Raw genomic sequence first — 23,821 nt, forward strand, 5'->3', positions numbered from 1 at the left:
CAGAGAGGTGGTACAGTCTCCATCTCTGAAGACATTCAAAACCCACCTGGATGTGTTCCTGTGTGACCTTCTTTAGGTGACCCTGCCTAGCCAGGGGTGTGTTAGGATGTCAGGTAGTGACAGGACCAGGGGGAATGGATCCAAGGTAGAGAAGGGGAGATTTAGATTAGACATTAGGAAGAAGTTCTTCACCATAAGAGTGGTGAGACACTGGAACAGGCTGCCCAAGGAGGTGGTGGAAGGTTGAAAACCTCCCTGGAGGTTTTCAAGGCCAGCCTGGATGTGGCTCTGGGCAACCTGATCTATTGGAAAGTGTCCCTGCCCGTGGCAGAGGAGTTGGAACTAGATCCTCAGGGTCCCTTCCAACCCTGACAATTCTGTAATTCTGTCATCTCCAGAGGTCCCTTCCAACCCCTACCATTCTGTGATTCTGTGAAAACTGCTAAGTTTCTTTTTGTCATTAGGATCATCATTTAGATAGACACAAGGGATTTTTTTTTTCATCACACTTATTGAAAAATGTAAATTGTAATCTGAGCAGGAAGGAGGTTTATCAGTACCCAGAATGTCTCTTGCCACCACCAAAAAAGGAAATGTAGGAATTTGTGGTTATTTGACTTTTTAATGCTCTTACATGGAGCCACAGGCAGTAATGTGTGCAAATGAGTCAGAAGGGTCAACCATTATTAAAAAATAACAATAACCTCATGCATTATAAAAAAGCAGAGGCGCTTTACAGAGGTAGCTACACGAGCACTTCTGTGAAAAGCCACTTATCCTGCTTGCTAAAAGACACTCCATGGGAAACCTGTGTCCTGAAAAAGCTTCATAACACAATTTATTGTTGAAATGAAACTTTTCTGTAGTTCCTTCACAAGGGAGAGGAATGGCAGAAGCACACAGGGCAGAGTCACAGAATCATCACTGAATGGTTTAGGTTGGAAGGGACCTCAGACATCATCTATTCCAACCTCCCTGCCACAGGCAGGAATGCATATCAACTAGACTTGGTTGTCCAAGGCTTCATCCAGTCTGGCCTTGAAACATCTCCAGGGAAGACACATCCACAACCTCCCTGGGCAACCCATTCCACAGTCTCACCACCCTCACACTGAAGAACAACTTCTTCAGATCCACTCTAAGCCTACTCTCCCTCAGCTTCAAACCATTCCCCATTGTCCTATTGCTAGAAATCCTTATGAAAAGTCCCTCTGCAGCCTCGCTGGAGAATCTTTTCAGGTACTGGACGGCAGCTGTAAGGTCCCCCCAAATATTCTCCAGGCTGAGCACCCACAGTTCCCTCAGCCTATCCTCACAGCAGAGCTCCTCCAGCCCTTAGATCATCTTTGTGGCCTCCTCTGGATTCACTCCAGCAGCTCTGTGTCCTTATGCTGGGGACTCCAGAACTGGAGGCAGTATTGGAGGTGGGGTCTCAGCAGAGCAGAGTCAAGGGGCAGAATCTTCTCTCCTGCCCTGCTGGCCACATTCCCTAGGACAGGGTTTGCCTTCTGGGCTGCCTGAGCACACTGCTGGCTTATGCTGAGCATCTCATCCAACCTTTCCAGCTCCCTGTATCCCAGAGGGCACACTGCACACTTGAACATGCTCAGTCACATCAACAGGAGCAAGCACTGAACGTGGCAGGCTGCAAAATTCACTTTGGGTCACCTGCAGGGCAGCTTCTAAACTTATCTGTTCACCAGTGGAAGGAACAGCTGTGACACAGCCTCAGAGAGCTCTTGGGATCTACTGCACTAACAGAAAATTTCCTAGCTATGGTGAGAGGTTGAGTCAGCAAAATATTGCAAGAATCCAATGATGAGAGAGAATGTTCTTCCATTGCTGTTCCACATCTCTCTGTCACACAGAATCACAGAATGTCAGGGGCTGGAAGGGACCTCCAGAGATCACCAAGTGCAACCTCTCTGCCAGAGGAGGATCACCTAGGGCAGGTTACACAGGAAAGCATTCAGGGGTGGTTTGGAAGTCTCCAGAGAAGACGACTCCACAACCTCTCTGGGCAGCCTGCTCCAGGTTCCAGCACCCTCACAGTACAGAAGTGTCTCCTCATGTTGAGGGGGAACCTCCTGTGTTCCAGCTTGTACCTGTTGTTCCTTGTCCTAGCCCTGGGCACCACTGAATAGAACCTGGCCCCTTCATCCTGACACCCACCCCTCAGATATTTATAGACATTCACCAGATCCCCTCTCAGCCTTCTCTTCTCCAGACTAAACAGCCCCAGGGCTATCAGACTTTCTTCACAGGAGATGTTCAAGTCCCCTAATCATCCTCATAGCTCTGCACCATTGGACTCTCTTCAGCAGATGCCTGCCTCTCCTGAAACAGGGAGCCCAAAACTGGACACAGTATTCCGGGTGTGGTCAACAAGTTGAGCCTCTTGCTACTACAGATTCTACATGACTGATTTTTTAATGTATTTATGAAAATCCATCTGAAAAACAGCAAAGATATTTAGTATTTCACAGGAGCAGTCACAAGGCTGTAGTGACAAATGCCAGCAGCCCCTTTGCAAGGCAATCTGAGCATGCTTCTGATGTTTCAAGCATCTGAAATGAGTGTGGAACACAAATGCTCTATTTTAAACACCACCACAAAGTCATCAGAATATTCATAGGTATTCTGCTGAGTGACAAGGCAGGCACAGGCAGACAAATAATAGGCAAAGGGGACAATCAGACATGGAGTAAAAGCATAAGGAAAGAGAAATGAAAGACCACAAAAAGCCATTGAATAAAGCACAAATCAGAAAGGGAATAGAAGTGTAAAGGAACAAAGAAAAGAGTATTAAAAGACAGTGAATAATACAGCACAGGCAGTGATTTTTGAAGTGGCAAATGTAAAAAGAGAATTGCGTTGGGTTGGACGGGACCCTCAAAGGACATCTTGCCCATCTCCCCTACAGTCTTCAGGAACACCTCCAATTAGATCAGGCTGCCCTGGGCCACAGTTAAGTCTGACCTTGAATGTCTCCAGGGACAGGGCTTCAACCACATCCTTGGGCAGCCTGTTCCAATATTCCACCACTCTCATTGTGCAGACCATTGTGTCCAACCTAAATCTGCCCTGCCCCAGTTTCAAACCATTGCCCCTCATCCTACCACTCCAAGCCCTTCTAAACAGTCCCTCCCCAGCCTTCCTGTAGGTCCCCTTCAGATACTGAAATATAGCTCTAATGTCTCCCTGGAGCCTTCTCTTCTCCAGGCTGAACAGCCCCAATTCTTTCATCCTGTCTTTGTAGAAGAGGTGCTCCAGCCCTCTGATATCTTTGTGCCCTCCTCTGGACTTGCTCCAGCAGGTCCATGTCTCTCTTGTGTTGGGAGTTCCACAGCTGGACACAGCACTCCAGGTGAGGTCTCAGCAGAGCAGAGTGGCAGAATCACCACTCCTGATCTGCTGGCCACGCTGCCTTTCCCTCAGAAGTGAATTACAATTCAGAAGTATTTCACCTCTCTGGCAGGTATTACTTCTGACAATTCAAGACACACATAAACCAGTCCTCAGCCCAAAAGTTTGACGAGAATTATTTGGGAGATTAATGCCTCAAGTAGGTCCCTGCAGCTGGTTATGAAACAGGATTAAGTCCATCAGACAGGAGAGAGGGGAAAGTAAATGCAGCTGGGGAATTTTGCCTTATTATTCCAAAAGCCTTTTGCCCATGTTCTTACTACAGGCACAGAATTCCTGCAGTGGTTATGAAAATTTAACTAAATCCCTGAAACTCTCAAATATTTTTTCCTTCTTTAAAGAGCCATATAAACATCCAAGAATTACATTAGCTCTTACTTAATCAAATATATCTTAACTTATAGTAGGCTGTTTATAATGTAAGCCCCTCTCTTACTTCCTGTTATTACTGAAAGGAACAAGAAAGAAATTCATAGTAAATTACCTCGCATCTATAAATCATCAGAGCTCCATGAAGCTCACCTTCAGGGTTAATGATTTTCTGTATTCTCTTAGATTACAACCTTTTAAGTTTATTTATCTAGCTCAAAAATATTTTTCATTTGAGATTTTGCATTAAACAGAGCCCTGGAGCAGGCTACCCAGAGAGGTTGTGGAGTCTCCTTCACTGGAGACTTTCAAAACCTGTCTGGGTGTGTTCCTGTGTGGCCTGCTCTAGCTGGTCCTGCTCTGGCATTAGATGATCTTTTGAGGTCCTTTCCAATCCATAACATTCTGTGATACCACAACTTTTTAACCACTGAGTGGCTTGAACATTGCAATTTTCTGAGAACAAAGGTATGGGGCATCAGGTTTTTCTGGTAACCAAGATCAAGGGTTTACAAAGTTCCACCCCTTGCAAACAGGCAGAAGCTTTTACTCAGATCCATCACAAGACATTGCCATTGAGGTGCTGGAGAGGGTCCAGAGCAGGGCAACAAAGCTGGTGAAGGATCTGGAGAACAGGGCTGGTGAGCAGAGGCTGAAGGACCTGGGGGTGTTTAGTCTAGAGGAGGCTGAGGGGAGATCTCATTGCTCTCTACAGCTCCCTGAAAGGAGGTTGGAGTGAGGTGGGGATCGATTTCTTCTCTCTGGTATCAGGTCCTAGGAGAGGAAATGGCCTGAAATTGCACCAGGGGAGGTTTAGGTTGAAGATTAGGAAAAATTTCTTTCCTGCAAAAGTGGTCAGGCTTTGGACCAGGCTGCCCAGGGAGGTGGTGGAGTCACCATCCCTGGAGGTGTTCAAGCAATGCATGGACATGGCACTTGGGGACAGGGTTTAATGGCCATGGTGGTGTTGGGTTGATGTTTGAACTCAGTGATCTTAGAGGTCTTTTCCAACCAAAGCAATGCTATGATTCTGTGATAACATGTTAGCTTGGAAAGCAAGGTTTAACAAACACAACAGATGGGAGAGCAGAAGACAAGTCTGACAAGTAGTTTTTTGGCACTTACTGCCCTTTCAGATTTTTTAATTTTTGCAGCTGTGCAATTCTGTTCCTCTCATCTGTCAGTAAGCAAGGACCCAGGCCTTGAAATTCACTTTGCAGCTCATTTTACTGCAAAGCAATATCTGTTTTCACAGCTAATACACCGCATATTTAAACAGAGGTGGAAATTCAGGTACCACAATGAACACTGTTGCAAAAGAATCATGACAAAAAAGCCAAGGTGAACTGTTGGGTCTCATGGAAGATGCATCAAACCAAGGTCATCATTCATCTTCTCTCCCCTAGAATGCTATGGCAGTCAAGGAAGCCACATTACCTCCTCTAGTCCAAGTTTTAAAATTGAATCATCACAGTTTCAAACCACTGCTCTGAGATGTTATATGAGGACACTGAGAAAGATAAATATCAGAATCAGAAGCATCTATCTTTCTTCCTTCTAGCAAGGTACAGTTTTGTGATTCATTTAAGTCAGGCAGCAGGAGTAATTTGCAGTCCCAAACCCCTTTTATGTGGCTTTGCTCCTCCTCAAACAAGTTTTGATGTTCCAGCAACTGTGTAGTAAATCAGATCAACACACTCATCCACCTGAATCCAGTAGAGGTTATTACTACAGGCAGAACCCCAGAGCCAATGGGGAAAAGCAAAGGCACTGCCTTCCATGACATGACAATGGACTCAGGTCAGGCTGGGACTCCATGCTCAGAAATAATGTGCAATGGTACTGCCAATTCCTGCAAGTTGTTTTTTTCCTCAAATTCAAGAGTTTCAGCTACAAAAAGATTGAGAGAAGTGGATCTGCTCAGTGTGTATTGTGTTTATGGATTCAATAGCAACTTAGTTCTTAAGGACTAAGCTCAGAGAACATTATCATAGAATGGGTTGGAAAGGACCTTAAAGATCATCCGGTTTCAAATCCCCTGCCATGGGCAGGGGCACCTCCCACCAGCCCAGGTTGCTCAAGGCCTCATCCAGTCTGGCCTTGAACACCTCCAGGGAGGGAGCATCCACAATTTCCCTGGACAACCTGTTCCAGTGTCTCACCACCCTCACTAGCAGAGCACTGTTACAAGCAAGCAATGAAAAGTTAGCAGCAGAAGTCAAGACCTGTTCCTCAAAATTCCAAAATTCACATTCTTAAGAGGATCCTAAAAGCTCATGAATGTCAAAGAGTAAGGTGAGCCTTCAAGAATTGAAACCAAAAGACTCCCAAACACTTCTTACCCCTTCATGAAAGGGAAAAAGTTGCTGTTCTTGAACAGACTTTTAATTTTTGCCACAGTAGAGCCACCTCCTACAGTAAAACCATCTTTGGTCTCCTAACACCTCCTTCATCTAGTACCTGGCACAAAGGACCCTTAAAAGAACAAAGTTAAAAATCCAAACTCCTAAGAATTAAACTTTTGATGCCAGTTTAAATAAACAAGTGCCATGAGTATAGATTAAGGAGCCAAGCTCCTTTGTCTCCTGCCAGGTTCCACAAGTTGGGTACCCAAAGGACATGCAGTGCCCACTGAACCTGTCCAACAAGGCTAAAAGAATTAAACAAGCAAATAAACAAAATCTTACTTTTCTACAGCCTAAGGTTTGTCAAAGGCTTTTGTTTTGACAAAACCGTGACGAGCACTGCAGCAAACTCCAGATGGTATCCAGAAGAATTTGAAATAAGATGTCTGGAGAATGCATCTGGGAATGGTGTGAAACAAATGGCTGTAGGGAAGGCAAACAAAAATCCTAAGACCAAGAAGGGCAGACCACTACGATGGGGAAAAGTCCCAAGAAGCAGCTCTAACCATAGAGAACACGTCTGAAATGCAGAGTTGATCATCCAGCTGATCATACACCACAGTGAGGGTGGTGAGATACTGGAAGAGGTTGCCCTGGAGGTGTTCAAGCCCATGTTGGATAAGGCAACAACCTGGTCTAGTGGAAGGTGTCCCTGCCCACGGCAGAGGGGTTGGAACTAGATGATCTTCAACCCAAACATTTCTCTGTATCCATAAGGTGATGGTATAATGTACTCTGTATGTACACCGAGGATTCTCAATCTTTCCATGGGCATGGAATCCTTGTGCTTCCCTTATGAACCTGGCCTCCCACCACTGCTTCCCTGTAAGCTAGGATCTGCAAAACCCACTGCAGAATCCAAGCTCTCCTTGAGGAGCTGGAAGCTGGAGGTCTCTGCTGCTCTGGATGTCTGCAAACTTCCCTATCACCACCTTCCTCCTTTCAGAGCTGACCTACATAAAGGGAGGTGGCATTCCACGGTGATTAGGGTTGTTTCCCCAACAAGTATCACGGGCAAGTCCTTCTGTTTTGTCATGGAGGTGGGGTAGAAGGCTGGACTTGACCTTAACCACTCTGTGAAATCCCACCTCTCCTCATAACAAAGAAATACTAAGAATAATGTCTTGCAAATGAGATTGCACTGTTACAATAGAGAGATTTTTGCACAAAATCAAGTTCAAGGAGCTCTGTTTTCCCCTCTTCCTCTACCCTGTCCTCCCAGGCACTCACTCTCACCCCTCTGCTGCACCCCAGTTACACCAGCACATAGAGCAGTTCTGCTGCCTGGACCCAGCAGCACAACCTCCAACAGCAAAAGCAGCACAACCCTCAGGGCAGTGCCCTTGCGGCGGCAGGAAGCAGGCAGAAACTCTGCAAACTGGCACCGCCAGGCGAGCTCTGCACCTCCACAGGAGAGCTTAGGGAAATTACAGCTGACAGACCTGAGAGAGTCTGTCAGAACTCTGTGTCCTGCAGGCAGGGATGCCAGCTGAGATGAATGCATTAGTTCAAACAGAGGTTTGGTTTCAAAACATACTAATCTCTGGGCTGCTCTCACTCAGCAGATCATACTGACATCATTGGCCTCTCCTGCTCAAGGGATCTCTTCCTAACATGGAGGTTGGAGCTTCCACAGACATTTCTCACAGAATGTCAGGCTGGAAGGGACTCCCAGGATTATCTGGTCCAACCTTTCTAAGTAATAGTCTAGTTACAATGAGATGTTCCAGCACCCTGTCAAGCTGAGTCTTAAAACTGCCCAATGTTGGGGAATCCACTGCTTCCCTTGGGAGATGATTACCATGTCTGACTGTTCTCATGGTGACAAATTTTCTTCTGCACTCCAAGGGGAATCTCCCTGGCCTCAGAACAAGCAGAAGCTGCATGAGTGCATCCACTGCAGGATCAGAAACCTATCCAGTTCTAAAACTCAACAGACTCTTCAAACTAGAGAAGGGCAGACTCAGATTGGATATCAGGAAGAAGTTCTTCACTATGAGGCTGGTAGAACACTGGAACAGGTTGCCCAGGCAGGTGGTTGAGGCCCCTTCCCTGGAGATATTCAAGGTAAGGCTCAGCGAGGCCCTGATCTGGTTGGGGATGTCCCTGCTGACTGCAGGAAGGTCAGACTAGATGACCTTTAGGGGCCCCTTCTGGCCTGGACCATTCTATGATTCCATGTTTCTATGATTCTGTTCCCTTGAGTTTACAGCCCACCCTCCAACTCCTAAACCACTGTCACTGCTATTTGCATTTTTGTAAAACCGTAAGTTGGGGAGCAGAGCTCACCTTGCAACTGTGAGACACATCTGACAGCTTTCTTCTCCCTTTGTACAGACTGCGTTACACTAAGTAAAGATCACAGCACAATACTAAGCTATGTGTCAGGAGGCAATTCACAACACTTTATTTCCAGCAAGCTGTGGCATCCAGAAGTGTAGTCTGAAAGTAAAAGTATGACTTGAGTGCATGACTCAAAGAGAAAACCACACAGCTGAGCCTGAAAGTTCCTTTGATCATATGCTAACAACAAAAAAAACACATTCCTGTCATAGCCAAGAGAAGGAAAAAGTGTTCCTCCTGGAAGTGTTTTGCAGTTTTAATTCACAGGTTGCACTGGGTTGGAAGAGACCCTCAGAGGTCATCTTGTCCACCCCCCTGCACTCAGCAGGGACACCTCCAACTAGAGCAGGCTGCCCAAGGACACATCGAGTCTGATCTTGAATATCTCCAGGGATGGGGCTTCAAACCCTGGGCAACCTGTTCAAGTATTTCACTGATTTCAGTAAAGAGCTTCCTCCTCATATCCAACCTAAATCTGCCCTGCTCCAGTTTCAAACCATTGTTCCTCATCCTATCACCACAGGCCCTTCTGAACAGTCCCTCCCCAGCCTTCCTGTAGGTCCACTTCAGATATTGCAATGTAGTTATAAGCTCTCCCTGGAGCCTTCTCTTCTCCAGGCTGAACAGCCTCAACTCTCTCAGCCTGCCCCCACAGGAGAGATGCTCCAGCCCTCTGATCATCTTTGTAGCCCTCCTCTGAACCTGCTCTAGCAGGTCCGTGCCTCTCATGTTGGAGGTTCCAGTTTCTTCTTAATAAAAGATAAACCAAATGTAGACAGCTCCTTGCAGGCAGACAAAAAATACAACTTTCCATCTCTTGCAGTATTTCTCATTAAATCTGGTGTAATCATAGGGAGGTTCATTAAAATTCCTACTCTGATTCAGTATTTTCTTTCTTGCTACATTAACTGACTGCACTGCACACATGGAGCAGACAATGTCAGTGCTGCTCCCATACACCAGGAACTGCCTGCACACAGGAAAAATATAAATCTATGGAAGATTAAAAAAAAAAAACACCAAACAACAGAAAGCCAAACTTCCTGAAGTTTAAACTTTGACTTTCAATGGGATCCAGGTTCACAAACAACTTAGTGTTTCTGCAATGTTACCAATAACCTAATTTCTGACCTGATACACCTCCAACAATGTCCTTTATGTTAGAATCTGATAAAGTGTCTTTAGTGAAAGATATTTAGTATTCTTTTATCTGTTAACCAATGGCTGGAAAGATGCTTGGTGAAAAAGGACCTGGGAGTGTTGCTTAACAACTATGTAATCAGCAGTGTTCTCAGGTGGCCAAGAAGGCCAACAGCATCCTGGCCTGGATCAGCAATAGTGTGGCCAGCAGGACCAGGGAAGTAATCGTGCCCCTGCACTCAGCACTGGTGAGGCTGCACCTTGAATACTGGGTTCAGTTTTGGGTCCCTCACTACAAGGACATAGAGAGGTTGGAGAGGGTCCAAAGAAGGGGAACAAAGCTGGAAAAGGGTCTGGAGAACAGGGCTGGTGAGGAGAGGCTGAGGGAACTGGGGTTGTTTAGTCTGAAGAAGAGGAGGCTGAGGAGAGATCTCATTGCTCTCTACAACTCCCTGAGGGGAGGCTGGAGTGAGGTGGGGGTTGGTCTCTTCTCCCTAGTATCAGGTGATAGGATGAGAGGAAATGGCCTAAAGTTGCATAAGGTTGGAGATGAGGGAAAAAAATCTTTCCTGCAAGAGTGGTCAGGGATTGGAAGAGGCTGCCCAGGGAGATGGTGGAGTCACCATCCCCAAAGGTGTTCAAAAAATCTCTGGACATGGCACTTGAGGACATGGTTTAATGGGCCTGGTAGTCTTAGTTTGATGTTAGGCTTGATCTTAGAGGTCTCTTCCAACTACAACAGCTCTGTGATTCCATGATTTGTAAAGCAAAAATGCTTTAATAGTGTGGCTGTCTCTCATTACTAATATAAAGTCATGATATTATTTTACAAGGATCTTTTAGTCCAAACCAAAATCGAACAGACTGAAAGGGTTCTCAAAGGCTGGAAGAGACTCCCTTGGGAAGTGGTTGAATCCCCCATCCATGGAGGTGTTTAAAGAGGCAGAGATGTGGTGCTGAGGAACGTGGTTTAGCATCAGACTTGGTCGAGTTGGAGAAAGGTTGGACTTGATGATCTTTAAGGTTTTTTCAGTCAAAATGATGCTATGACTGTAAATAACCAGCAGGCAATGGCAGGAAATAGAGCAGCGTTATAACCAGGGAAACATCCCAAACTTCTCTTACAGACACTGCTACAATTGCCTCTACTGTCCCCCAGCCTTCTGCCTGCACAAACTTTTAAATACCAGGAAAAGGTAGGCAAAAATCACATAACCAGGTAGGACATCACATATTCTAACTGTCCATGTAGAGCTGATATTAGCATCACTAGAAGATAAAAAAAAAAAAAAAAACACACCAAGCATGCAGTGCTCTCAGTGCACACAAACAAGTTTCAAGAGAATATTGTCATCTGTTCCACATCCAAACCCCATTTTCATTTCAGTTCCCTGGAACAAGCTTGTTGACAAAGTACTAAAAGGTTATTCTCATTAGTGACTATTGTAAGTAGGCAGAACAGGCCTTTCACTAATAAACCTAATAAATTGACTAGCTGTCTGTTGTACAAACAGAGAAGAGCCCTTATGCTAAAGTACTTACAGGAGTAAGGGACAGCATGTGAATGGGAATATAAATAGGGAAGCACAGTGACACAGACACAGGATTTGCCAGTGTGGCAAATAAGGAGAGTTCAGGAAACAGCTTTTGGCCAAAGAGATTAAAAAATACCCACAAACAAACAAACCCACCCACAAACAAACCAACCCTCCCCAAACAAACAAAAACACCCACAAAACCCCAACACCAACCAACCAACCCCAAACCCAAAGCAAAGTACCCAAAAGAACCCAAAGCAAAACAACAAACAACTTTTGCCCATCCACAGCAGAGGAAGTAACATTAAACTGATCATACAGGGAATGGATTGAAGCTTGATGAGGGGAAATTTAGACTGCAGAGTAGGAAGAAATTCTTTAACAGTGAGGGTGGTGAGACACTAGAACAGGCTGCCCAGGGAGGTTGTGGATGCCCCCTCCCTGGAGGTGTTCAAAACCAGGTTGAGCAATCTGTTCTAGAGGAAGATGTCTCTGCCCATGGCAGGGGCGTTGGAACTAGATGATCTTCAAGAACCCTTCCAAACCAAACCATTCTATGAATCTATGAACTCTGGTCAGTAATTCATGACAGGCTCTGGTCAGTACCTCATGACAGAAGCCCTGTACCTCTAATAGTTCTCAAGTGTATGAGACTGCCACTCTTCCCTTTGAGGGTGGCAGAGCACTGGAACAGGTTGCCCAGAGAGCTTGTGGACTCTCCTCTCTGGAGGCATTCAAAACCCATCTGTGTGTTCCTGTTTGATTTACTCCACGTGAGCCTGCTCTAGCAGGGGTTGGACTAGATGATCTTCAGAGGTCCCTTCCAATTCCTACAATTCTGTGATTCTCTGATTAGTCACCGCTTGGGCAAAAATTTCTCTCATCACATTCCAGCTGTTCAAACAGGAAAGTAAGGTGAAGCCTTATTTGAATGTAACAACAGACTAAAATAACCCAACAGAGCTACCAGGAGCAAAGAGGTTTTAAAGCAAGCTTGCTTTTCTTATATAATAAGGAAGTGCAATGAAACTGCTGGACAAGGATGCTACTTAATTACTATTTAACTATGCTACCTATTTCTGCAACTTTCAGAAGAAGCAAACAACCAAAATCATCACAAAGGAACAACCTTTCCTTTACTAGTTGAGAAGCAAGGAGCATATAGAGACAAGCCTCATGTATCAGAAGGAAGTGTTTGTTCTGTGCCTTTCTCCTCCACTTAGAACAGTTACAGTTACCTAAAAGTAAAGAAAATAAAGTCTGCATTAAAGGATCAGTTAGGAGAATAATGTGGTTGTAACTGTGAGTCCACCAGAGAACCCTTCAGGTAAATTTGACCTGAAGTGAAATACTATGAGACAGTTTGGTTGAGTCTGCACTACAGGTTAGTTGAGATCAGCAATGTGATTTTGAGCTACTTTCCCCAATGACCCCAGTCTCCTGCAAGCTGATTCAGCTCACTGAGAGCTTTCCTAGATGTCTCCTGGAAACAGCTAAACCACAGGCTCTGATCTACAAGTCACAAAATGCACTTCAGCCCCTGGGGACACAAAAAGGTCTCAACAACTTCAAAATCCAGGCACGAAGGAAAACATCTGGTCCAGAGAACATGATTAAATCTAGTCTGAAGTAACCCTGGAACCACAAAGATATAGGGACATCAACACAGCTTCTAGTGATTCATTCCTGAAGTACAAATTAATTGTTAGTCTAAACACAGTCATAAGTGCTTCTGGCAATGCTGTCACTACAGATACAGATCCAAGAAAACATGCTGCAGTTGCATGCAAGAGCTGGCAGATTCCTTCCATCAGTTACAAACCCAGGAAGAGATGAGAATGGTTTTGATTGGGTATTAGGATAGGGAGGGGAAGGGAATGTGCCACAAATTCAAATTACCAAATGATTCAGTTCTTGTCTCATAAAAGAGAGAGAGGACTGATATCTAAAAATACATCAGGGTGAACACTGGGACTGATAAAGTCATTCAAAGCACAGGACAAAGCTGTTAAGAAAAGAAAAACAACATCACCAACTAGCAACTGATCAGAAGGAAATTTAGGCTGGGAATTGTGATGTCTCCAATAGTCACATGAGTGAGAATCTGGACTCACTCCCCAACCAACCAGTTCAGATAAAAATCTACCAAGTTTTTAAGCAGGGGGCTCTCCACTTCAATGTGATTACTTGCAATAGCCAACATTTTATTTTCCACAGTTCAGAAGGTCCTTATGCTTTTAACTCTGTGAGGCTGGCATGCTAAACTGGCTAGGCATGAATGCACACAAGCCCAAACAAAACCAGGACACAGTCAATTCTACATCTGGCTTCTGGTGAGATAAACTATGCTAAGCACAGTGGTAGCTCAAAAATGGAAAGCTGATAATGAAGCTAAAGGTTTTCTTTTTTTTGCAGGTTCATTCCATCATCCAAGAGCTCCTCTGACAATGTAATATTATAGCTATATAAATACTACAATAAAAAAAAGGTAATTCTTTAGAAAAATACCAGAACTGACCCAAACTGACAGAAATTACTGCAATAGTCACATTACTCAAGTCTTTCAAATTACTGTGGAAGCTCCCTCTCTTTCCTGACACCTGCCCAGAGTTAAAGGCTCAGCTTGAAAAGGCAGCTTCTACTCACATCACTTTTCTCATGGTGTCAGCATCCACCTCTCTGAACTTGCCCACTGAATTTACTGCTTTTGAATGAGTAAGCTAAAAAGAAACAAGACAAGTAGAGCCCTGGTAATTCCACTGCTGTGCTTTGCTTCTCAACTGACTTTTTGAGGAAATACTTGAACTGTAAGGTTAAGACAACAAAAACACTGACTTCTCTTCAGGCCCTTCCCTATTAGACTTACGACACTGTTCATATTCTACACTCTCCCACCTATCTCTTGAGATTAAAAAAAAAAAAAAAGCTACAGTTTTAGGAGAAAAAAAGTACAGACTGTGCTTTTTTGGTGTAGTACTTTGAATATATTCAGTGTTTTCCCAGATCTCTTAAGCTTTCCTTAGTGCTCTTCTTCTAGTGAAGAATAAAATTACAATTTTCCCTAAAAAAGGAGACTTAAACAGTTTGTTGCATACACTTTGATAGCAAATGGTAGCAAATACAATGGGTGATCACTTCTGGCACTACCAGCTTCAGGTCAAATTAAGAGAAAAGCTAGCTTTAGTAAAAGAATAGTTGAAAACAGTAACATTGGCAATGGCAGAGGCTAGCTAGTCACAGATTGACACGTTGCATTGGGTTGGAAGGGATGTTCAAAGGTCATCTTATCCAACCCCACTGCATTCTGCAGGGACACCTCCAACCAAATCAGGCTGCCCAGGGACACAGCAAGTCTGACCTTGACTGTCTCCAGGGATGAGGCCTGACCCACATCCCTGGGCAACCTGTTCCAGTATTTTACCAACATCATTGTGCAGAACTTCCTCCTGATGTCCACCTACATCTCCCCTGCTTCAGTTTCAAACCACTGCCCTTCATCCTATCCCCACAAGTCCTTCTAAACAGTCCCTCCCCAGCCTTACTGTAGGCCCCTTTCAGATACTGAAATGCAGCTCTAAGGTCTCCCTGGAGCCTTCTTTCCTCCAGGCTTAACAGCCCTAAATCTTACAGCCTGTCTTCATAGGAGAGGTGCTCCAGTTCTCTGATCATCATCGTGGCCCTCCCCTGACCCAATGCTATATTTTATACCTCTTTCTCCTGAGCTCCTTCTCAATGATGCCTTTTCTTTGTATCACTCCTCTCTAAAATATCCACCTCAGAGGGTTAATAAAAGAACTATGTGCACCACAAAGCAATGAAATTTTCCTGTTACTTTACCTTCATCAACTCAGTCAAAAAAAAAACAAAACAAAACAACAACAAAAAGAACTAACCCCCAACCCAACAAAAAATAATAACCTTGCCCCACTGCCCCCACCCACTGCCTTGAATTAAGACAAGTTTACAAACAAAGGGCTATGTTTCAAAGTTCTTCTGCAATGTTTTGGAAAAAGGAGCTATCATAAATCAACCCTCATCTATATTGTTCCCTGACTGTAAACACTGAACACAGCCTCACCCAGCCAAAGCAAATATAAGAACTCCAGCACTGACAATCTCATTTCACTGACAATCTGTTAGAAGATTGACAGTAGGGCAATGTCCCACACTGCCAGGTGACCAACTGTCTTTAATAACTCAAAAATCAGCTGCAGAGCATTATTTCCTACGTAGCCATGGGAAAGGAGAACCTTAGAAAGTTAGCTGGGGACAATCAGGTAATGTCAAATGAAAGCAATATGCAAAAGCCTTCTACAAAGACCTGGTGGAGCAAGAGTTAGTCAGGAGAGTCTAATGAGGCAGTATAGAGTCATCTGCAACTGTGGAGGGGCAGAAGAGTGAGAGGAAGAGAGAAGCTGGTGAAATTCTCCACTGCCAAATTGATAAAGGTGTAAGTTAATTGGGGCAGCAAGAGTTTTAAGTTATTCAAGAGCAACACCTATCATACTCCAAACAAAATCTTAGAATGGCTTAGGTTGGAAACGACCTCAGATATCATCTTCTCCAAACCCCCTGACATGGGCAGGGACACCCCTCAACTAGACTCAGCTGCTCAAGGTCTCATCCAGCCTGGTCTTGAACACCTCCAGGGAGGAGGCAGCCACAGCCTCTCTGGGCAGCCTATTCCAGAGTCTCATCACCCTCACACTGAAGCACTTCTTCCTAAGATCCCATCTAAACCTACTCTCCCTCAGCTTCCAGTCACTTTCCCTTGTCCTGTCTCTAGGGACCCTCATGAAAAGTTCCTCTGCAGCCTTCCTGTAGGATCCCTTCAGGTATTGGAAGGCAGCTCTAAGGTCTCCCTGGAGTCTTCTCTTCTCCAGGCTGCACACCCCCAGCTCCCTCACCTATCCTTCACAGCAGAGCTGCTCCAGCCCTTGGATCATCTTTGTGGCCTCCTCTGGGCTCACTCCAGCAGCTCTGTGTCCTTCTTACGACAAGGACACGGTAAAGGGGTTAGAAAAATTAAGATATGAAAATGTAAAGTATAAGATATATAAAGGATAAGAATATAATCTACCCTCTAAATCTACAGAGCTTCCTTCCTCCCCAATTAGAAATTATTTCATAACAACTTAAGTTTCCGACCAACTTATTTGAGCATTCAGTTTTAATTCCTAGAAAGTATACACTTTTCCAACAAGGAACAGACAGTTTTTCAGGTCACCATAAAAACAGCCAATAAAATACGAAGCAAAACTATGGGATGATACCCATTAAAGTCTTTCCAACATCAGCCATCCACCAGGGTGAAGTTTGAAAGGAGGCACCACCTACCCTCTTTGAAACAAATCCACATTGAAGAATTTGTGGAGCTCCACGGAGAATTCTACCATAGCCTGAACTTCACTCATGTTTATGAGGATGAAGAAGTCAAAACTTGTCAGCACCTTAGTTACTGCAAACAAACAGAAAACAAACTTTTTAGAACACAAGCTGGGAATAATACTTGGGCTAGTCCTTAAAAAGGACACAATTTTACACAGCTTCCTTAAATACACAGCCCCTGGGGTAAACAAGAATCTAGGATGTACCAAATCCTGCCCACAATAATTTCTGTCTTTGTTTTGAAGGAATCAAATTGTTATCAGAGGAGTTTCACAACACACCATCAGCATAATACAATCCTGGCATTTACTGATACCTACAAACTGCAGCTCTGCTCTGATACTTGCCTGGAGATGGAAAAATACTGCCAAGGAGAAACTGAGCACAGGCTACTTCCAGCCCTTGCTGAAGCAGAATGATTGTGCAGCAGCAGTGCCTCAACCCTGCCATGAGGACAGGGACAAGCTGAATTACAGTGTGACCAAACAGGGCAGAGAAAGTGCCTGCCCAGGTTATAGAAGGCCTTAGAAAGAGAGGTTCTAGAGAGAAGGCAGGAGTTAAGGAGAGCAACATGCCCCATGTTTAGTCAGTCTTAGTAGTAAAGTGTTAATTCTCACTGTCTTCTTTGCAGGCACAGACTGGCACATTCCTGCTAATTTACAACTGCCTGCTGATACTTTAATTAAAATCCTACAGGGTTGTCTGGATTTTGCTGTTTTTTCTTCAACAACATTCATCTACATTAATAAAAGAGCCTACACTTTTTTGCAAACACTTGCCTTCAAACTTCCCAGTTCTTGCAAGCACTGTTCTGGTTTGAGGAATAAGCAAACCCAAAACTCAAAGCCAGTCTATCGTAGAATCATAGAATTGTCAGGGTTGGAAGGGACCTCAAGGATCATCCAGTTCCAACTCCCCTGTCATGGGCAGGGACACCTCACACTACATCAGGTTGCTCACAGCCACATCCAGCCTGGCCTTAAAAACCTCCAGGGATGAGGCTTCCACCACCTCCCTGGGCAACCTCTGCCAGTGTCTCAGCACCCTCATGGGGAACAACTTCTTCCTAACATCCAATCTGAATCTACCCATTTCTATTTTTCCATTCCTCTTACTCCTATCACTACCTGACACCCTAAAAAGTCCCCCTCCAGCTTTCTTGTAGCCTCCTTCAGATACCAGAAGGCCACAAGAAGGTCTCCTCAGAGCCTTCGCTTCAGATTGAGCTCCAGAACTGGACACAATACTCCAGGTGGGGTCACACCAGAGAGGAGTAGAGAGGGAGAATCACATCAGTCCATGCAGAATCAATGAAGTCAGAAAAAGGTAGCCTGGCTCAAACCTGAATGGGTTTTCTTTTGTTTCTGGAATTTAGACCATGCATTTGGGTGTCTGTGAAGTGGCAGCCAACACAAATGCGCCTGTGTAGGAGCAGGCAGTACAGCTGACACTCTAACCCAGGAGCAGGCAACAAAAGTCCTTGCCACAGCAGGTATCACTCACCTGAATGCAAAGTTACCTTTAAGAGCCACTTCCAGCTTACCAACTGAATTATCTTGGCAAATGACTCAAGATAAGATTTACCTTTCTGTACTCACTCTAGAGGAGCTGGAAGGCTTCAAGCACCAGGTTTAGATTTCATAGTTATAAACAAGAAGTTAATTCTGACCTTGGTTTAAGAGCCAACACAAGAACTCTGCATGCACTTGACAAAACCAGAAACAGTACATTACTGAAGTAACAGGGACAGAGAAAGAGCAATTCTGCTTCTGAAGCTGTAAGGACAATATGAAGAACTCAGATCAAGGGCCCTGTAGTTTGCAAGATCCCAACTACAGCATCTGTAGTATTGAAGTTCTTCTCTATGAGGGTGGTGGAACACTGGAACAGGTTGCCCAGGGAGGTGGTGGAGGCCCCATCCCTGGAGACATTCAAGGTCAAGCTTGATGGGGCTCTGAGCTACATGATCTAGTTAAAGATGTCCCTGCTTACTGCAGGGAGATTGGACTACCTGACCTTGAAAGGTCCCTTCCAACTCAATACATTTTATGATTTTACTATGTGCATCACCCACCAAAATGCAAGCACATGGAACCTGATCTGCCATGGAGCAGAGATCCAGAGATCCTACAACCACCACAACCCTTGTGGGCTGTGCATATAATCTGTGATGGGTCTGTCCAATACCTCAGGAAGGAGCTCGTTTTAAAATACTTAGGAAAAAGTCAAACATCTTAAAGGATGCCAAGGGGCAGTCTCATCCAGTTTGCATTTCATGAAACTCTATTTTCAAGGAAGGAAGACACCACATGCCTCAGGCTTCCCAGCACAACGAGGGGCACTATGTTCCTGAACAGTTAGCCACTGCTGAGAGAAAGAAAAGCTGTTACTGCAGGAGCTGCTGGGCCAAGCAGTCACTCCCAAATGCTTCAAGGTCCCTTAGGCCCCTTATAGGAAAGCTCAGAACAATCTAGAAATTGTTCAGTTAGACAAGTTCAAAGGTCCATTTTATGAATGAGTTAACAAGAAAAGCATAGCTGCCAAAAAGGGCTGTCCAGTGAACTTGTGGCATTCTATTGTGCTTGCACGGCTCTAGCTGGGGCTACTCCCTCCTTCCTCTGTCAAGCTGACATTCCCAGCCAGCCCACTAAAAGCTGCCTGGGCAAGCAGTATCTGCAGGTCTAGCAAACCATCACAGAATGCTAGGGGTTGGAAGGCATCTCTGCAGATCATTGAGTCCAACTCCCCTGCCAAAGCAGGTTCACCTACACAACACAGCAGCATGTGTTCTAATTCAGAAACAGAGCAACAGCATTTGGAAAAGTGGCATCCACACCTTGCTCCAGTGGCAACTGCAAAACCAGCCCTGGGCTGACATCAACCAAACCTTTACTTTTCTGTCAAAATCTTTCTCATCAACAAGAGAAGGGACTTTTTACAAGGGCTTGTAGTGATAGGATGAGAGGAAATGGATTGAAGCTTGAGAAGGGGAGATTGAGACTGGAGATTAGGAAGAAATTCTTTACAGTGAGGGTGGTGGGACACTGGAACAGGTTGCCCAGGGAGGCTGGGGATGCTCCCTTCCTGGAAGGGTTCAAGGCCAGGTTGGATGAGGCCTTGAACAACCTGGGCTGGAGGGAGGTGTCCCTGCCCATAGTGGCGGTTTGGAACTGGATGATCTTCAAAGTCCTTTCCAACCTAAACCATTCTATCAACTGATGAATCCATGAACACAAAGGAAAATACTGTGTTTTGAAATCCATAACAGAAAGGGTAACAGTGATTAAATACTTTAAAGGAGAAAATCAGAACTTGGGACAATGGCTCTGTTTCGTATGCTAACCACACGAAAAAACAAAGTTCAACTCCTTTAGAAGGATTTGTAGAAGATTCCATTTAAAATTACAGCTAAACTTCACTAACTTCAATGACATTAAATGGCTACAACTCATTTTAATACTGAATGAGTTCATTGCTGTATTTTAAAGCATATAATTAGCTCTGGAAAAAGCAGAAGCAGCCTTCAGTAGGAACTTAACTACCTGTAAGCATCGGAGTTTAACATAGCACAGGAACACCTAACAAGATCTGATAATGAATGAGAAGAATGCAGAAGGTTAGAGCAAGAAGGTTTCAGAACTTCCAGGAACTACTTAGCAGAATCAAAACAGCATTTCAATATTCAAAAGTATTTAAATACTGAGACTGAACATTTCCCATAGTTAAAATGTCAGCTAACGCCACTTGATGCCATATTGAGGGCCACAAATTTACTTTCTTTCACATTCTAGGTGTTTATTTATCTTCTTCAGTTGGAAAATCTCCTATACATCTTGGTCAGTCCCTCCTTTCCTCACTTCTTTAGTTATCCAAATTAATCTTTTTCTGAAGCCACATGACAAAAATGCATCACAGGATACCAGATTTCAAAGGACCACCAGAAGGAAAAATACATGTTTTTGACTCTCCTTTGTTTTCCTAAATTGATCATTTTAGTGATACTTTACAGCAGCTGCATCAGGGCACCCAAGAGTGCAATGAAAAGGCAGATGGAGTTGTCCAGAAACCTCCTAAACCAGCTTTGTTCTCCCAAGAAATGCTTGGGCAACACTACCATGAATCTAGCTCCTTGTACTGGGAACTGCAAGACAGTAAGATTAAAAAACCACAGCAGGGGCAAAGAATGTCTTACCTCCACTGCTAAGCATTCCATTTTAGTATCTTCATTAACCAGTCTTCCAGTTCTTCACTACTGCTGTCAAAGACATCCTGTTTGAACTGAAAACCAAACAAACAAACAAATATTTTACTAATGGCATTCTCTCTAGAATTTTTCAGTGCTCATGTTCTTCAGCTTCTCTTCCTGTGTCCCAGCAACAACCCCTGCCTTCTCCAATCCTAGAATGGCTTAGTTTGGAAGGGACCTCAGAGATCATCTAATCTAACCTCCCCGTTATGGGAACACCTCTCAACTAGACTCAGTTGCTCAGAGTCTCATGCAACCTGGCCTTCAACACCCCTATGGAGGAAGCTTCCACAACCTCCCTGGGCAGCCTATTCCAGAGTCTCACCACCCCCATACTAAAGAACTTCTTCCTAAGATCCAGTCTAACCCTGCTCTCCCTCAGCTTCAAACCATTCCCCCTTGTCCTGTCTCTAGACACCCTCAGGAAAAGTCCATCTGCAGGCTTCCTGCAGGATCCCTTCAGGTACTGGCAGGCAGCTCTGAAGTCCCCCTGGAGTCCTCCCTTCTCTAGGCTGCACACCCCCAGCTCCCTCAGCCTATCCTCACAACAGAGGTGCTCCAGCCCTTGGATCATCTTTGTGTGCCCTCAGTTTGTGCGCTGCAATGTTCAGCTTTCTCCAAGTGTCCAACACTTGTTTTTGCAAAATAAAGTTAAAAAAACCACCTTGTGACAGGACAAGAGGGAATGGATTGAAGCTCGAGCAGGGGAGCTTCAGATTGCAGATTAGGAAGAAATTCTTTACAGTGAGGGTGGTGGGACACTGGAACAGGTTGCCCAGGGAGGCTGGGGATGCTCCTTCCCTGGAGGTGTTCAAGGCCAGGTTGGATGAGGTCTTGAGCAACCTGCTCTAGTGGGAGGTGTCCCTGCCCATGGCAGGGGGGTTGGAACTGGATGATCTTCAAGAACCCTTCCAAACCAACCCATTCTATGAATCTCTGAACTCATAAAGTCCATGCTCTGGCAAAGCTGTGCCGTGGGTTGAGTTGAATCTGCTGATGAACCAGAAGAGCTGGCAACCCAACTATCTCTGTCTCCACTAAGGGATTCTAAAACGCAGCTCCCAGAGGACTTTGGTACACCCCCAGCCACCCACCAGCCTCCATGATCTCCATCTAGTGAGCCTCTCAGCTCATCAGCAGCGATGCAGTGATGAGGAAGTAGGAGGATATTCTGGCCTGAGTCATCAAATACAGCTCATGCCCCCACGCAGTCCTACATAGCTACCACGGAGAAAACTCACAGGAACAGGTCAGATGAAACCTTCCTGGCAAATTCTGTATCCCCTCTCCTTTGGGGACAAAATTCAAGGGAGGGCCCTGAACCCAAGAACCACTTTCTCAGAGCAAATACCGTAAGTAGGTCAATACCACCTCATATTCTGAAGCTCTCCTTGAAGCTCCTGCTAAACCACTACCTTAGAACAGCCTGTTAAGATTCAGTCCCCTGTGTGTTTAAACCATTAGGGCATTAAAAAAAAAAAATAAGTCTCCCTTTTATCTGACAACCAGTAGATTTCAGACACAAACAAATGAGAAGAGTTAGTTATCCCTTCTTAGAGGAACTTAGTGTCTTCTACAGACACAGAATCTGTCCTATCTTCTGCAGGCAAGTTGGGAAATAAACTGGTTTTGCCATAGCTTTGAAGAGAAGAAAACAGAGCAAGTGAAGAAAGAATAAAATACATTATCTGCAATTTAAAAAAAAGTTATGTGTGATACTACAAATTATTAATCACAGAATATCCTAGGCTGGAAGGGACCTTAGAGATCATCTAGTCCAACCTCCCTGACATTGGCAGGGACACCTCTCACCTAGACTTGGTTGCTCAAGGCCTCATCCAACCTGGCCCTGAACACCCCCAGGCAGGAGGCATCCCCAACCTCCTGGGCAGTCTACTCCAGAGTCTCACCACCCTCATAATGAAGAACTTCTTCCTAAGATCCAGCCTGAACCTACTCCCTCTCAGCTTCAAGCCATTCCCCCTTGTCCTGTCTCTAGACACTGTTACCAGAAGTCCCCCTGCAGCCTTCCTGTAAGATCCCTTCAGATATTGGAAGCTAAAAGGTCCACTCAGAATATTCTCTTCTCTAGGCTGAGCAGCCCCAGGTGTTTCAGCCTCTCCCCACAGGGCAGGTGTTCCAGCTCTCTGATCATCCTTATGGCCTCCTCTGAACCCAGCATATGCTCACAGCAGAGGTGTTTCAGCCCTTGGATCATCTTTGTGGCCCTCCTCTGGACTCACTCCAACAGCTCTGCATCCTTCTTATGCTGAGGACAGCACAACTGGAGGCAGGATTTGAGGTGGGGTCTCACCAGACCAGAGCAAAGGGGCAGAATCACCTGTCTTGACCTGCCTCCCACAGTCCCTTTGATGCAGCCCAGCACACAGCTGCCTTCTGGACTGCATGAAAGTACTGCTGGCTCCAGGGGAGCTTCTCAGCAACCAACACCCCCAAGTCACCTTCTTCAGGGCTAGCCTCAACTCACTCTGCACCCAGCCTGGATTTGCACCTGAGACTGGCCCAACCCAGGTGCAGGACCTCGCACTTTGACTTGTTGCATCTCATAGCCCACTTCTGAAGCCTGTCAAGATCCTTCTGGATGGCATCCCTTCCCTCAAATAATTACTTGTACAATCCTAATGCCATAAAGCTACACCAAGTGGCACCAACATTGATTCTATTTGTTTACAATACAGCCTGTGTCATACCAGTTCCCTTTTAAAAAGGACTAAGTTCTTTTTTAACAGAGAGAAAAGATGCAAAATTCTAAGTAATTGAACTTGATCCAGCCTTAGAGTTAATATTTTATATTTGGTTGAAGTCAAAAACAAAAATAGAGAATCCTGCAAATGAAAGTACAACAAAATGTTTATTTTCCTCTGCCTTTTTTTCCCCTTAGCTGCTCATTTAACACAGCCTTTAGGTAATTTTTTTCCTTCGGATTTTCTGGAGGAGCTTTGTAC

At 44.8% G+C, this 23,821-nt stretch overlaps 1 protein-coding gene across 8 annotated transcripts in view; it reads right to left on the reverse strand.

Annotated features, from left to right (window-relative positions):
* The window catches only part of FAM135A (family with sequence similarity 135 member A), a 71,058-nt gene extending 54,408 nt beyond the window's left edge, over positions 1 to 16,650 (reverse strand). For 7 of the 8 annotated variants that reach the window (XM_054392574.1, XM_054392549.1, XM_054392589.1 and 4 more), the window contains exon 1: positions 16,559 to 16,635. In XM_054392574.1, the coding sequence (XP_054248549.1) occupies positions 16,559 to 16,635 (77 nt within the window). Of the gene's footprint in view, positions 1 to 16,558 lie in introns of all 8 variants that reach the window. The other variant, XM_054392532.1, reaches the window with a different exon arrangement.
* Positions 16,651 to 23,821: the final 7,171 nt, after the last annotated feature.

The sequence above is a fragment of the Indicator indicator genome, chromosome 2 (assembly GCF_027791375.1).
Source record: "Indicator indicator isolate 239-I01 chromosome 2, UM_Iind_1.1, whole genome shotgun sequence".
Lineage (NCBI taxonomy): Eukaryota > Metazoa > Chordata > Aves > Piciformes > Indicatoridae > Indicator > Indicator indicator.